We start from the raw sequence: 16,960 nt of genomic DNA, 5'->3' as shown, positions 1-16,960 counted from the left end.
TTCATGTTCTAACATTTTTTCTATTCTTGCCAAAAAAGGGTGAGCTTTTTTCGGCGCGTTAGGACAAACATCAGCCATGGTGTAAGATCGCACACGTTGTTCTAAGTACAGAGTATTATAAAACCTAGAGGGATGCTCGACTTTTATAAGCAGGTTCGTATGCATGCGTTTGTCTGTACGTGCACGTGTGTGTTTGTGCGTGTGTGTGTGTGTGTGTGTGTGTGTGTGTGTCATATTTTTTGTTTGGATGTGGGATACACATGGCCGTACCATGTATGGTAACGTTTCTGTCACGAATGGATGGGAACCAGATTTAACATAACTATATATATTTTTATGACCTACTTCAGAGAGTTTCATATTCTATGTGAAAAGAAAGAACATGTGTGTGCAACATGTGTGGGGTGGAAAACACATCGCCGCACCATGTATGGTAACGAATGGATGTGAACCAGCTTTAACATAACTATATATATTTTTATGACCTACCTCAGAGAGTTTCATATTCTATGTGAAAAGAAATAACATGTGTGTGCAACGTGTGTGGGGTGGAAAACACACCGCCGCACCATGTATGGTAACGAATGGATGTGATCCAGATTTAACATAACTATATATATTTTTATGACCTACCACAGAGTGTTAGAAGGACCATGTGTGCAACGTGTGTGGGGTGGAAAACACATGGCCGCACCATGCATGGTAACGAATGGATGTGAACCAGATTTAACATAACTATATATATTTTTAAGACCTTCCACAGAGTGTTAGAAGGACCATGTGTGCAACGTGTGTGGGGTGGAAAACACATGGCCGCACCATGTATGGTAACGAATGGATGTGATACAGATTTAACTATAAATATTTTTATGATCATGACCTTTGATCTAGATATAGAGAGTTAGAATGTGTATCTTTTTGACCTTTGACCTATACCTGTCAAAACTAAGGTTACAATATATACCAACTATTTCTCTCTCATTATGCTTACTGTTTACGGCAATTACATACACTTTGTTAGTGTTTAGTGGTATTGCCTGTTCATTGATTGAACTTGGGGTAGCCTTCCACAAGCTTCTCATGATTTGCTGTAATTTGTGCTCATTCCTCCTTGCCTTGCTTTACATTTTATTTTTCCCCAATAACCTGTGTTCAATTCCCTTTACTCGCCTTACTAGGCCATAACCAGTGTGCACTTGCAGCATGAGGAGACGAGTGTGTAGTAGGGTGTTGTTTTTTTTAAACTACTATATTTTCTATAGTTGCTATCTAAAATGACCTTTAATACAGAGGAGGTGGACTATGGGGAGGTGCAATTACCAGTACCCTGATACTAACATAACATAGAGGTTCTCTCTTTTTTTTTTTTTGGTGTACAGACAATGCTAATGTTTCCTCTTCGTTACTTGACAAAGTTATTATTTTAGCTGTTGAACACAGTATTTTGGAGTTGAAATGAAAGAATGAATATGGATATTATTTGATTTCAACTCCAATATACTGTGGTTTTAAAAACAATAACTTTGTCAATGTCCAAATATTTATGAACCTGACTGTATCTGCTGGGTCTGCAAAAATAATGTAATTAATAAAATAAAAATAAAATAAAAAACAGCTTGGATGGTCATTGTGCATGTTTTTTCTAGTCCAGCCAACTTTTCTGATTTTTATGAAATTAATGAATTAATTTTTATTATTAATATTTTCATGTTTTTTTTTTTCATACATCTTGCAATGTGCTTTTGGACACATTAGTGATGGAACCTGGAGCCACTGGGTGTTTCGGGTCTTTAATCCTAAGACTCCCTAGACCTGGCCTGTGTCCAATTTGCTGATCACCCTCCAGAGCCTTCTTGAAGCTCTCTCAGCAGCCTCTGTGGTGTTCCTGATAGTTCTTTTCATTTGTTGTCCTGTGATGTTAAGATGCTTTAAGGTGTGGTAGAGAGACAGGCTGGAAAAGCCTCTCCAGCACACAACAGGATCCTCATAATAATAATAATAATAATAATAACAATAACAACAACAATAACAACAACTATCATAGCACTGTGTGCATGGAGTTTGCATGCTCTCCCCATGCTTCGCGGGTTTCCTTCAGGTGATGTGGTTTCCTCCCCAATTCAAAGACGTGTTGTAGGATGATTGGCATTTCCAAATGATCCGTAGTGTGTGAATGTGTGTGAGTGTGTGTGCAATTGTGCCCTGCAACAGGTTGGCACCCTATCCAGGGCTGTCCCCTGTCTTATGCCCCAAGTCCCCTGGGATAGGCTCCACGCTCCCCCACGACCCTGTGTAGGATACGCGGTACAGAAAATGGATGGCTGGATGGATGGATGTCCCAAATCCATGTCACTGCTACAGCAAAATCATAGAACTTTGGGGAAATTAAACTTATGCCAGAAAATTCTACTGAGCTTCGTGCCACTGAAACATTTTTTTTTTTAACTTATGACTCAATACTAAACCTGCCAAAAGTTTTTCACTCACAGTTTCTGTCTGCCAGATCATTTAATAAATAATCTAAAAATCTATAACAGAAAGAGAAAGCAAAGTTAAAACCAACAATTTCTTTTCAAAGGTTATGTAAATATCTCAAAATATACTGTACCTCTGTTAAACATTTCACAATAATCAGTAGGAATAAGTGGAACTAAATCTTATACAAACTGTACATGAACATGGTCAGAAAGATTCCAACAGGAATTTGAAATGTGAACCTTCAATTAAAACTGGAGTACGTGAGTGAGGGGTGCGCTGCTGTTAAGGTATAAAGTTAGCCTGTTTCCATAACTCCATGCCTGACTAGCACCCCAGCCTCGGTGCACTTTGTCGATGCAGCCACCTCTTTCTCACACTGAGTGACGACCTGTTCGTAGAGGTAAAGGCCTTTCCAGCTTTCAATGACATGGTGCTGTTGCACTCTGCTGCCTTTAAATGCACCAGTCATGGTATCCTGGGGAATGATCATCACACTCCCCGGAAGCTCCATGATGGATACGTGCCTGCATGTACTCGTGGGAAAGAATGTTGAGTAAGGTGTTTACTGTGGAGAACACATTACAGAACATGTTTTAAAACAACACATTTTGGATGTCAGCTTTAGAACTCATTACTCTGAAATTCCACGAAATGCAAAGTAGCAAGATTCAATATCAGTCCTTACAGGATTTCCAGTTTTTTTTCTGATTTTTGCAACCATAAATGTGTGATCTCAAAATGTGCGATGCAACTTGTGGAGTTTATTGTACTTTTTTGTGGAAACCTACTTGAATTGGTGAAATTTGTAAGTGCATGACATAGTTTTGCACGGTCTTTCGCAGTGATGTTTGTTGGGAATCAGAATCAGATTTATTGTCAAGTACGGTGAGTTTACATGTACAAGGAATTTGTCTTGGTGTACTGGTGCTTAACAATAACAGTACATACAAGAAATAATATAATATTAATAAGAGAGAGTTAGGAAGTTATGTTTTGGAAGGTTTAGGAAAATAAAAACTTTAACTGTACATTAGTACAGTATGTGTTGAACACAGCAGTCTGAGTTGTGTGTTAATGTAATGCATATGAAACAACAATGTGGGGTTGTTCGTTAATGTGATGTGTAAATGTTCATGGAGGCGGATAAGAGACCTCAGTGTTGTTAATGAGGCCAGTTGTCGATGGGAAGAAACTGTTTTTGTGGCGTGAGGTTTTTGGACTTGATGGACTGCAGCCTATTGCAGAGGGGAGTGCCTGGAAAAGTTTGTGTCCAGCGTGAGAGGGGTCAGCCATAATCGTAACTGCCCGTTTCAGGGTCCTGGAAGTGCACAGATAATGAAGGGGTGGCAGATTGCAGCCAATGACCTTCTCAGAAGAGCAAATGACATGCTGCAGTCTGTCCTTGTCCTTTTTCAGTGGCAGCAGTGTACTAGATGGTGATGGAGGAGGTGAGTATGGACTCACCATACTGATGATGGAGGTGTAGAAGTGCACCATAATGTCTTTGGTAGGTTGAACTTCTTCAGTTGCCACAAGAAGTACACTCTGATTTTTTTTAATGAGAGACCTGATGTTCAGCTCCCACTTGAGGTCCTGGGTGATGATAGTTCCCAGGAAGCGGAAGGAGTGCACAGTATCGACTGGGGAGTCACACAGGATGATGGGGGCAGGTGGGGCTGGGTTGTTCTTGTTTAAAACATTTAAAATTTAGAGGTATGCATATTGTCTTTCAGTCGTTCCATGACACACTGTTAGTAAAACGCTAGAGTGGCTATAAAATAGAAACCGAATCAGTGCACACTGTCCATCACCATTAACCAAAAAATAAGGTTTTTAAGAAAACAATAAGACTTTATGAAACAGATTCTTGCTTGAATCTAATGAGATTTAATTTGGGCTTCATAGAAATAGAAAAAGAGAAGAAAAGTAATTATTTCAGAATCATTATCCTTATATCCTTCTCCAAATGAACTGATAATTTATATGATGTGTACATTACATTATAAGTATACAGTAAGTCTCTTAAAAATCAGAGCAATCATTACAAAGGTTTATTCATTTACTCACCTTATTCAACAGTCCAGGAGAACATGGACACTATTGTTTTTATCTGTTTGTTGTTAATAAATCATGTGACATCATTTATTGCTGCCTTCAAGTCCTCCTCAGAAGTTTGTGCACACAATATCAGAGATGGTCATTATGATTTGGTGTGTGTTCAACTGGTTTTGGAAGTAAAATTGACAGTGTGAGACATTTTCTTTTATTTATTTATTTGTTTTGCAATTTCATCAACAAGAAGTTTATTTTTTACTTACTGAAGGAAAATATTGAGCTGTAGTTCTTAGTTAACAAGCAAAAGTACCACTTAAATTTTACTGTCTGCTGTAGGTGGCACATTAATTGTGGGGGCTGCCATTACTTTTTTTTTTTTTTTTTTTTTAAACTTACTCTCAGTTCATAAAGTCGGGGCTCATAGAAAAATATGAGTTCTAGTTATACTTTCATGTGCATTCACCTCATAATTATGATATTTTCAACAGGAATTGAAGCCACATTATGTGAGTGTAGTGTTGTATATAAAATATACATGAAATAAACACGAGGGAGACCTAGTATGAGTAATATGTAATCTTATTGAGAATTCACTGGGCTGGTGGACTGTATAAACAGATGTTCACCTAAGACACAACACACAGATAAGCAAGGCACAGGGGGATAACAATACATGTATTTGATTAGTGTGGCAGGCCTCAGAGTGTAGGTGGACGGTCAACTAAGAGAGACACACACACACACACAGACACACAGGCCTATGCCGCCACGCACACACATACAGAAGGAAAACAGAACATTATAAGAATAATAAAAGGAGTATTAGGATATTATAAGGATAATATAAGGATTATAAGGATATTATAATGATATTGTGAAGTATGGGGTACAGAAAAGGGGGTAAAATACTTGCAAGCAGTATAACCAGATATAAAACAGAAATGTAGAGCAAATATGAAAAGAAAAAAGCATTATAAAACAGAAATACAGAAAAATGTGAAAGAAACTTGCTCATAATGCACTTGAAGGTGTGGAGGATTCTTTTCTCACGAGAAAAAGTCAGGAGTAACACAGACGAAGGCCTTAATTTTTAAGAGAGAACCAAGATGGGTCGTTTATAAGGGTAGTTGAGCAAAGTTGCACTTGTGAGACAACTGTCTATGGGAACGGCTAGGGCCGGGAGATAACCGTCGATGGGAACAGCGGACACCGTGAGACCAAGGTCTCTCCGGCTCTTTCGAAAACAGAATGGTGTTCGGGGAGGGCTTTTTCTAAAACAGAATCGTAATTTTGATAAGCTCTTTCTAAAACACATTGGTGTCTGGGTCATGACCCTAAGAAAACTGTGTAAATAGAAGAGCTTCAGCTCTGTTTTTTTTTTAGATCGCATTTTGGGACGTCTCAAACTGTGTGGATTTCGTGTGGTGGAACGGAACGAATAAACCTGGACCCTTGCTTCTTCTCACTCACGGCTGGTGTCTTATTTTTCTTTCTCCAATTGAATATGTGAGTATCTGTTTCTATGTTAAGTGTCTTCAGGTAATAGGCAAAATTTGGACCTACAGTCATCAACCCCCAACAATGTCCCTGCCCCAGCAACATGTGTTCTTGTTATTGCTCACACTTTCTGTTTTCTTCAGCAACTCTGAACATTTTTCATATTTTTTTATCCTGGCTGAAGCACTTTTAATTCAATTTATTAGAATAAAATAATCAGCCTATTTTGTAGTTTAAAGTGAAAGATATTAATATTGACAAAGGTGAGAGTTTTGTGTTTATTTGATGGTGATTTCACACTTTGTGTTTGTATGAAGGTTAAATTAAAATTAAAGGTGAACGTTCATATATTTGTGCCATTTTTATTTCTAAATTATTATATAGTTTTATAGGAGGATATGTTTACAGAAGTTTGAAGGTACAGACATCTGTTGTGGGCATCCTTGGCAGTTTTTCTGAGGATTTATATTGTTCATATCGTTATCGGAATTATATCGTATCAACCGAAATTAAGAGATATATCGTGATATATATTTTGGCCATATCATCCAGCCCTAGTATCAAATATCAACAGATATTAAATAAAAACCTGACTGCCTCTGCCAGAAAGATTCAAATGGGCCATGGCTGGATCTTCCAGCAGGACAGTGATCCAAAACATACATCAAAATCAACACAAAAACGGTTTGCTGACCACAAAATCAAGACCTTGCCATGACCATCCCATGTGTTGACTCTTTCAAGTCATTTAACACTAATGAGCAGTATTAAAAATATTAACATGAATATCCGAGTCTGATAATAAAATTAACTTCTACTTACAGTCAAATTCTGTAGTGTTTAGGACATTTAACACCCTTCCTTCCAAAAGAAACCAAAAGGGGATACAAACTTTTACACTCCACTGTATTTGGTTGAAATTGCGCTTATAGAACAACTGAACAGCAACCTTTCCATACAGGATTTAGTGAAATGTTTAACAATAGCAACTTGACTTGAAATGGATGCTGTTTCATTAGCGTGGCCTGTGCCCAAATCCTGCACGACTGCGTATCTAGGTACACTACACTCGGTCTGAACGAATGGAGTCTCTACCGCACCTAGTGCACTAGAGATAGAGATTCCATACAAGGTGATTTGGGATGGAGCCAGTGCACAGAAACCGTTTCCCTGCGAGAGGCGCAGGTGGAGCTGGAGCTGGAGCTGTGTGACTGATTTGTGCACCTGTGACTACAGAACTACCTCAAGTCTCCACACAGAGAGCTGTTCAAGAGAAAAACACTCCTAAAGAACAAATCACTGCGCCAGCGAGACATCAACCCTTTAACTAGACGTTCATCCCAATTCCACACAAATACCGCGGAACTATTTAGGGCTGAGAGACAGTTCAAAAAGCACTGAAAATAAAGTCACTTGGTAAACAGTTGCTCTCTGTGTCACCCAGACAGCAAGGCGGATAAAGTTCCCGAGAAGCGTCAGATTTACAAAACTAACCAGTTCACCGTTTATCCGGCGCTAAATAAACTCCCACCGAGTTAACTCAAGTTAGTACTTTATACTAAAACAGCCGCAGAGCTAACAAGCTAGCAGCTTAGCGAATAAATACGGCCAAACACGTTCATCTACCCACCTACGGTCGGGTGTGAAGTCTACAAGTTGCTCAGTGCTGCGTTTTCTCTCCACTTCTGTAGTTCTCCGTCATTAAATGCGGTTCAGAGACGGCTTCCATTACACCAATCACCAGCCCTCAGTGAGTAAACCGCTCGCCATGTACAACCTGCTACCTTTAACAGACCGACGCGGTTAGACACGCCCACGGATGCCAGGGAGGATAATATGATTGGTTCGAATGTGCGTGGTGGGTGGAGCCACGAGAGAGCGCTCTACATAGAGTTTAAATCTATTACTTCATCGCCAGTGAAATCCTCTTATACAGAGACTAACAGTAACAGGTCCATATAGTAGGATTCAGTCATTATCTACATCATTTAATTCACTTGAGTGACACCTGTTTATGATAGTTTCACATAAAATCACAAATATTATAGCTTAAAAATGCAACTCATACAATTTTTTTTAAATAAAAGATATATTTTTTAAATGTATAAAATAAAACTTGTGTCCTATGTGGTGGTGTAGTGGCTAGCACAAGGACAGATTTAGTGATTTGTCGAATCCTAGACAAAATATAGGGATGGGGCCCTCATTTCAGTGTTTTAACATCAATATTTAAAATTTCAGCTTATGTTATTTATCATTAACAGCAATAATCAGGCGTGTACAGGGCCAAAAAGTGGCTCTGGACTTTCTGGCCCAGAGCGGACCACCACACCCAGTCCAATACGCCACTCATGAAGTAAGCATTCTGATGGCATTTTTAGAAAAAACATAATTAATTAGCAAAAAGTAAAAATAAAACTTTCTTAACTATAAGTTTATGCAGCATTTTGGGGGCCCTTGCTAGCTCGGGGCCTAAGGTAATTGCTGCCCCTTCACTTGTCCATTTACTATTACTATATTAATATTTACGAGGGGCATCTACACTCAGATTGTGTTTTTGCTTTGTGCAGGATAATAAAATACATCAAAAAGGCACTCGGGATAAACATTGTGTACATGGACTTTTTAATAATGCTGTAAAATGATTAGCAAAAGGAGACTTCATAATCTTGCTTACAAATCAGAATATATAACTTAAATAATAATAAACACAGGAAGACATTTCTGTAACCCATCATTCACAACAGCCTTTAAATCTGTTTGCTTGTTCATCTGTAATATAAAAAAAATTATACATGCATACAAAAATAAATTTCCAGCCCAGCTACACATTTGAGGCTAACTGCAGTTCTACCTGCTTTTTATAGCTATAGGTGTGGGTCACATTTCTTCTGTCATATTCTGCAGAGAGCATAATAAAGCACACCCTTCTTCTTTTTCCCCTGGTTTCACAAACAAGGCTTAAGCCTAGTCCTAGACTAAAATGTATGTCTGAGCTGTTTTAACTGAAAGCTACTTGCACGGATGGATCTTAAAACACGTCAGTGCCATTGTTTTATCTCAGGATGTGCACCAGAAATATATTTTTCTAAGACACGTTTATAAAAGCTACTGAAATGTCCTAATTGATCGAAGGCCTAATCCTGGCTTAATGTAAACCCTGTCTGTGAAACCGGGCCTTTATCTTCTAGTGAAGGAGAAGAACATTCATTGAGCCTGTAATAAACTTTGAAACAATGTTTAAATAGTAAAAAATTAAGGACACTAATGTAGTAACTGCTGAAAGCATCACGGTGAATATAGTCACAAACAAGGTCAACTATTTCACAAGACCTTGAGCGGGGATAGTTGTGACTTTCACAATATAACATCCTCTACACAACACCAGCAACGATGAACTAAACCTGTTCTGAGACCAGGAGCTATGCTGAAAGAAGTGAGAGCAGCACCTTGCACAGGAAGAATCTTTCCTCCCACTTGTCTGATACACAGAGGCCACAGACTCTAATAAACAAAGTAATAACATGTTTTAATGTAAAATCACTGAACACAGGATTAAATGTAAAATTCAAACGCTGCTGTTCATTCCTGATTCAAGTACTAAATATTCCTGAATTAACAGGACCATTGTACAGAGTCTCCACAAGCTGGACCACGAACAGAACAGAAAAGCAGCAGATGTACATGATACTAAACTCGAACTTCAAACTAAAAGTGTTCCTATCTAAAACTATTTCCTCTCTCTGAAGTGAACCTGATGGAATAAAGCCATGACTCAGAGCTCTTACTGTTGTGCAGTGTGTTAGCGAGATCTGTGTGGTTCATGTTCTTCAGGACGTGCAGTGTGATCTTCAGCGCTCCCTGGCTGACACTGTGCAGATCCTTCTCATCCTCCACCTCCCTCTCAGTGCATGCTGGGTAATCTGGACTCAGGAGCTTCCTAAACCTCTTCAGCTCATTCTTTATCAGAGTGATGACTTTGTGTTCCAGCTCCTGGTTAGAAACACACAGGAACACATCTAAATGTTACACACTGAGAGATGCTTTTATTTTATGAAAAGAATAGAAGTCTTTTTCTATTACCACAGTTACAGCTGAAATTCTGTCCAATTACCCATAATGCTGCTGCACATCAATAAATCAGTAAATTGTCATGATCTTAAATAAAAAACCTGTAACCTGCTCACACACAAGTTACACACATTAAAAAGACACAAACCTTGAATATGGAGTCCAACTGATTTCTGCTGAGGTTTGATTTCTTCTGTTGTGGTCTGTGAACAAATAAAACACATGATGTGATATAGACTATATGTATTCATAGCTGCACAACACACACTAATACATACAGAGACAGATATTTAACACGATCCTCTTAACACAATACACTGATTTCAGGATTTCTCACTGACACTAACATGTTTATGAATAAAATAGTGATCTAGTCATTAATGTCCCAGGTGTAAATGTTGTTGTGTAGCACCACAGACCCTCCAGCTCAGGGACTGCAGGCTGAACTGAACTCTTAAAGCAGTTTTCCTCACTGCCAGTCCGAGAGCTTCAGCATTGCACAGTTTAGTGTTTTTCTGCTTCAACACCTGATAAAGATCATGAAGGGCTTCGGAATGAGACCAGTGAGTTTGATCAGGTGGAACACTGCTGTAAAACACCTCACTGTTCTAACCTCACATCAGGAGAATTGGCTCTGTCTCTGAAGTCAAATGGATGATCCATTGACCGGTCACTCTTCATGGACACACAGCTGGGTTCTGGTGAGTCTGATCTCTTTCCCTCCATCATTCTAGAATTAAACAGAAATATCAGCAATAATTAATACTCTGCTGTCTCAGCACTGTTACACAATGTGTTCATCATTAAACACCAATAATTCCATCTTTTTAATTCAGCTCCAGTCTGCACACTTATTCAAACAGGAGACACGCCCCATACCTCAGGAATTACACTGATGTCAGGAGTCCCAATCACAGATAACTGACTCAGCTGGGTCTTAAAGCCTGTAGAGTTCACTGACTCAAAGCTACGCTGCTCTTCTCCTCCACATTACACAGTCCTTTTTACTCTTCTCTCAGTGAATGATTTCTCTAAACTGTTCTTAGATCAGATCAGTGATATATTCACTGCTATTAAACACCTTAAACCAAAGTTTAGTTCCTCCGTTAACTAGTGAGTGTTTAGAGATACAGATCTGTTCCCATGAGACGGTGTGTATTTATTGCTGGTGAATGGAAAAGTAACTCACCTCTCGTCTCTCTTTAAGTCCTGTTCTCCAGACACACTCATGTTGGAGTTCATGTCTCCTTCTCCAGATTACAGCAGGACACACGTTTACTTCACTCCAACATCGGTGTGTTAAATCAAACCCTGTATCAGCACAGAGTTCACTTACAGGAAATAGTCACGGTATCAAGTCATAAAACAACCTGTGTACATTCAAACTTCAGTACAAACCCACAAAACTCTTCTGCATCTAGTGTACATTCAGTGTGTTTATATATTATAGCTTTAGATGTAGACACTCACTGTGTTTTTACTCCTGAAATGGTGTATTAAATGAAGATTCTGACTTTCACGTTCACTGTCTACCTGTTTATTCTGCAGAGGGGTAGGGGTACTGAGGTAGGGTAATAAACACACACACACGGTTATAGGTTGTTATCAGACAGCTTTCTGATCCATGGAGCTGAGGCCTGCAAATACTGAAAGTAAAAGCCTGAAAACGCTGCAAATACAGAGAACAGAATTAAAAGTCTGGTAAAATCTACATAACACACATTATCATTTCATTACCTTCATTTATTATCTCGTAGACTCATTCAGCTGTGCACAAACAACTGTCAGAGCTCTATACAAATATATAAACAAAATTAAAATACCAGGAAGTGCTAGAAACACTCAGCAGATCATTAGATAAAGAAGCAGAACTCATACACTGAGTAAGTTTACTTAAATATCTGCAGAAAAGTATTTTTTCTGGTTTTCCCTTAATGAGAGCGAGTATCCTGATATTAGTGAGGATTGGTGTGTAAGTAGTTTTTGTGTGAATAATGAATGTTACTCAGAATAAAAGTGATGATGGAGAGTAAGTTAAACACATTGGTAAGACGAGTAACTAACCCAGTGTTTCCCAATCGAGGTTCTGTCTGATGAGAGCAGGGGTGCGTGTAAAAATCCTTCAAACATTTTCTAAAATGATCAAATGTGTAGAAAACATTTAATATAGATGAGAAACATCTGATGTCTGAAATAATAACAAAGATACACACACGCATAACAATAATAATAATCAATTATATATAAAATAATAATAATCATATAAAACCCAATGAACCTTGAGATTATCACTTGTCACATTACAACAACACACAGCTATAAATATGAGAACATGTATAAAACTAAACTAAACAACCTCAATTTATTTTATTCATTCTATTAAGATTTTTATTAAACATGGACCTTCACTTTCATTAAATAGACTTATTATTTATTGTAGGCTCATTTTCTAGACTAAATGTTAGCAATTACTGTAGACATCAGGAAAACGTCGAGCTTCCTGCAGATGTCATTTCTCACATTTACAAAACCAGGTGATTATTATATTCTCCCATCAGTGTAAACGTCTCTTTATGTACAGAGAGAAAAGAAAGATATTACAGAATGATCACTCTGTATGTTCACCATCAGTGTAAATGTCTCTTTATGTATAGAGTGTAATATTTTCCCTGGAATTCCTTATGCCAGTGTTCTGTGTTCTACCCACTACTCTTATCATAAAACTGATAGAGCCTGTAGAATTACTTTCTCTTACCTTTATCAGGAAGTGAAGCTTTCGTGCCTCTGGGCTCGAGAACCCTTTGAAGTCCATTTTCTTCTCTGAAGACGTATAATAAAAGGAGTCGTACTCTTTACAGTGAAATATACGAATCATCCTTTATATAGACTTCGGTTTATTAAAGTAAAAAACAAAAGGATTACAATTACTTTTAACTCAAAATATAGAGAAAAATAAAATAAAGAAAATCCTTAGACCACGCAGGATCTGAATAGTGGTTTCCTTTTTCAAGAAATTAAAATGACAAGACCTTCACCCGAGGAGTGGCAAATTAATGCTGGCTTATTCCAAGTATTTATACCTTTATTTATTGTGGTTTCAGGTGCTAGGGTTTAAGCATGATGCTCAAAATATCATGCAGTCTTGGTGCGCCAGCTCACTTTCTGAAGAGAAAAACTTAGAATATAGTCTTTTGTCAGAAAAAAACAGTCTTTTGTCAGAAAAGTGTTCAGCGCTAGCTCGCTTTTTTAAGAGAAAAACAAAAGTGTAGCAGTTATTTCTAAGAAAAGTGTACAACTCTAGCTCGCTTTCTTAAGCGAAAAAAACAAGATGAGGTTTGATGCACTAGCTCGGTTTCTTAGAAATGAAATAGAATGTAGCAGCGTTGTCAGCAGAAAGCATAAAGTTCAACAGAGTGTTAACTTGCTTTCTTAGAGATAAAATAGAATTCACAGAAAAGTGTATGGCGCTTTCTTAAGAGAAAAACAAGAATATAGCAGGTATTTCTCACAAAACCGTACAGCATAAAGATCAACATATCGGTAAAGAATGATAACTTGTTTTCTTAAGAGAAAAACAGGAAGCTGTGTGGTTTGAGAAACAGTTCTCAAACTGTTAAATGTTCTTTTATGGTTCACTGACATGCTTCAATTTTATATCAATGCTTTTGATCAATCTTTCCAATGTGTCCACCTGTGTGGTAAAAATAGATGGTCTAGGCCTCTCAAGACAGACATGTGCTTCTTGTTTCATTTTCTCAGTGTATTTTTGTCCATATCTCTGATTTAGCTGCGTAATGCTCTCTGCACGTTTAAATTTAGCTCGGTCTTTTAACATTGTAGCTTCAGCCCCCTTTTTATTCAAGACACTCCTTATACTATCACATTTCTTCATTAAACAATTACTTTCCAATATTAGTTCCTCAGTTCTCTTCACATCCAGCGTGTCGAGTTGTAAACCTCGCATGTCCGGTTAAAGAACGTCAGGACCAGCCTTCTTAGCGGAAGATTTTCCAATCCGTTTTTCTCCATATCTCTGGATACCTTGGGGCAGGCTTGTTCCCTTTTTCTTCTTGGACCTCTCTTTCTCCTGACGCGATTGTATTTCCCTGGGCTGTCAAGGTTGAGGTTCTTTACATAGTTTAATCATAAAACATATTTCAAGGCAATTATAATATATGAACTTAGCATATTATATCAGCTTGTATTTACATTTAGAAATAAATAACGGCAGGGCTGAGACTACAAATTCTGGAGATCCAGGTCTCCTATAACAAGAGACAAAAGAAAGATATTACAGAATGATCACTCTGTATGTTCACCATCAGTGTAAACGTCTCTTTATGTACAGAGATAAAAAAAAAAAAAAAAAAAGATATTACAGAATGATCACTCTGGATGTTCACCATCAGTGTAAATGTCTCTTTATGTATAGAGATAAATGAAAGATATTACAGAATGATCACTCTGGATGTTCACCATGAGTGTAAAGGTCTGTGTATAAAGACAGCAGAATGAGGTGTAATCACTGTGTCTGATGGTGTAGTGTAGTGACTGTCAGCTTTGGCTTTATCATCTCAGCAGTACGTACAAAGCAAATGCAAATCACTATTTTGAAAACCTTTCCATGAATTTTGTGTCATCTGGCTCTCTCTAAGGTCCCGCATGGATGGATCATAGAGATACCTGTACAATCGTACCTTCCGGCAAGAGTCGCCTCCAAGTCATTCATTTCCGGATCCGGTGCCATGCAGATCGCCACGAGAAATGAGGCCTTGCGCACTCAACATGCTCGACCGCACACTCCGCAATGACATAATTTTTTCCGGACATGTCGAGTATAAACCAAATTTACGCTGTCTAGCATTGGTGTTTGTGTAGGGTGCACAATTTTTTTTAAAAAAAGGTAGAGAACCGCTGCTCTAAACAGTTATGTCTTGGGGAACATGCACTTCCTAAATTGGGCCACATGAAGGCAGTCAATATCCATATATCCATCCTTCCATCCATCTATTCTCTGTACTGCTTATCCTACACAGGTCACGGGGAGCCTGGAGCCTATCCCATGGGATTCAGGCATGAGGCAGGGGACACCCTGGACATCGTGCCAACCCATTGCAGGGCACAATCTCACACTTTGGATAATATAGAGATGCCAACCAGCCCACAACACATGCCTTTGGACTGGAGAGAAACCCAGAGCACGTGGAGGAAACAAAGCATGCGGAGAACATGCAGGCGAGAATCAAACCAACAGTCCTGTAGGCTTGAGGAGAACATGCTAAGCACTTTTATTAACTTTTATTATTATTATTATTATTATTATTATTATTATTATTATTATAAAAATAAAGTAGTAGTAATAATAGTAGTAGTATCCCATTTTTAAATAAGATATATTCAGTACTTGACATGGAAATGGTAAATAACTCTTATAATTTCTAAACAGAAAAGAAAGGCAAGTGAATATGGATACACAGATACACACATTATACAATATACATAACATACATTTAGAAACCTATGTATAATGTTTATGGAAATATAAATCATCCATATCTACACATATACTATTTATACATTTCCTTTCCCTTTACCACATTATAAATATTTAAACAGCCAAAGAATGAAGACTTGCTCATTTTTCTGAGACAGTGAGCTGGACTGTGCGTATATTAGACGGAGTTGTGGTTTAAGCGCGTTCTCCGCGAATACGGCGGGCCAGCTGAATATCCTTGGGCATGATGGTCACTCTCTTGGCGTAGATAGCGCACAGGTTGGTGTCCTCGCACAGACCGACCAGGTATGCCTCGCTCGCCTCCTGCAGGGCCCCGATGGCTGCACTCTGGAAACGCAAGTCGGGCTTGAAGTCCTGAACGATTTCTCTCACCAGGCGCTGGAAGGGCAGCTTGCGGATGAACAGCTCAGTAGATCTCTGATAACGGCGGATCTCCCTCAGAGCCACGGTGCCGGGACTGTAACGATGAGGCTTCTTCACGCCGCCGGTAGCCGGCGCGCTCTTGCGGGCAGCCTTAGTGGCGAGCTGCTTCCTTGGTGCCTTGCCACCGGTGGACTCACGGACGGACTGCTTGGTTCTTGCCATAGCGTCGAGCTCTGCACTTCACGGATAGAAAAACAGAATAAATGGTGCTGGCAAACGCTGGTTTTTAAGCTCTAACGTCGCCCTGCGCTGAGCTCTCCATGACATAGGCAAAACAGTCACTCTCGTATTGGCTAAGATTGCTGTGGCAGAAAAAACAATTACAAACCTGCTATCGAATTCCAGCGTGTGTGTGTGTGTGTGTGTGTGTGTGAGAGAGAGAGAGAGAGAGAGAGAGAGAGAGAGAGAGAGAGAGAGAGAGAGAGAGACTGCAGACAGACCTGGTTGCATAGAGACCAGCAGCTGTGCTCTCACTGTCACCTGGGAGAGGTGGAAACAAATCTACACCTTCTAAACTCACTGTCCTAATTACACTGCATTCACAAATTAGTACCAGAAATTCTGCAGCATCAAGCCAGAAATTTGATGAGTGCAAACCAGTGAGGTAAATCTTACATGCACATATATAAAATTTATGAATGATGTTTCTGTTATTCTTTATTACATTTTTATGATACTCTTGTCCTCTTTCTTTAAAATATCTTATTATATTAACCTGTTACAGACCCTGCAATAGGTCACTAACTGACCTGTTAATAATTTCATCTAGCATTTGTGCCAATAAAGCATTTTTTAACAGTTTATAAAAATCATGAACCACTGTCTCCCTCAGCAAACAAAAAGGACACTTGTGTAAGCTCTGGGTTTAAAATAGAGATAAAAAGCATTTACAGAGACAATGCCATGCAACATTCTCCACTG

General features: G+C 38.7%; 2 protein-coding genes across 2 annotated transcripts; both read right to left on the bottom strand.

Annotated features, from left to right (window-relative positions):
- Positions 1–3,197: 3,197 nt before the first annotated feature.
- LOC128630225 (uncharacterized) lies at positions 3,198–11,780 on the bottom strand. The gene is made up of 7 exons (XM_053678827.1): positions 11,572–11,780; positions 11,291–11,412; positions 10,715–10,831; positions 10,250–10,304; positions 9,819–10,023; positions 7,661–9,534; positions 3,198–4,700 (listed from the first exon to the last, which is right to left on the bottom strand). Exons 2-6 carry the CDS (start codon positions 11,341–11,343, stop codon positions 9,350–9,352), a joined length of 615 nt encoding a protein of 204 aa, XP_053534802.1. The 5' UTR covers positions 11,344–11,412; positions 11,572–11,780; the 3' UTR covers positions 3,198–4,700; positions 7,661–9,349.
- Positions 11,781–12,958: 1,178 nt separating this feature from the next.
- On the bottom strand, positions 12,959–16,361 carry LOC108262495 (histone H3.3A-like). The gene has a single exon (XM_017462927.3). It carries the CDS (start codon positions 16,199–16,201, stop codon positions 15,791–15,793), a length of 411 nt encoding a protein of 136 aa, XP_017318416.1. The 5' UTR covers positions 16,202–16,361; the 3' UTR covers positions 12,959–15,790.
- Positions 16,362–16,960: the final 599 nt, after the last annotated feature.

The sequence above is a fragment of the Ictalurus punctatus genome, unplaced genomic scaffold (genome assembly GCF_001660625.3).
Source record: "Ictalurus punctatus breed USDA103 unplaced genomic scaffold, Coco_2.0 Super-Scaffold_100046, whole genome shotgun sequence".
Classification (NCBI taxonomy): Eukaryota; Metazoa; Chordata; class Actinopteri; order Siluriformes; family Ictaluridae; genus Ictalurus; species Ictalurus punctatus.
The sequence above is the reverse complement of the archived record's forward strand: the minus strand, read 5'-3'. Positions and strand labels throughout refer to the sequence as shown.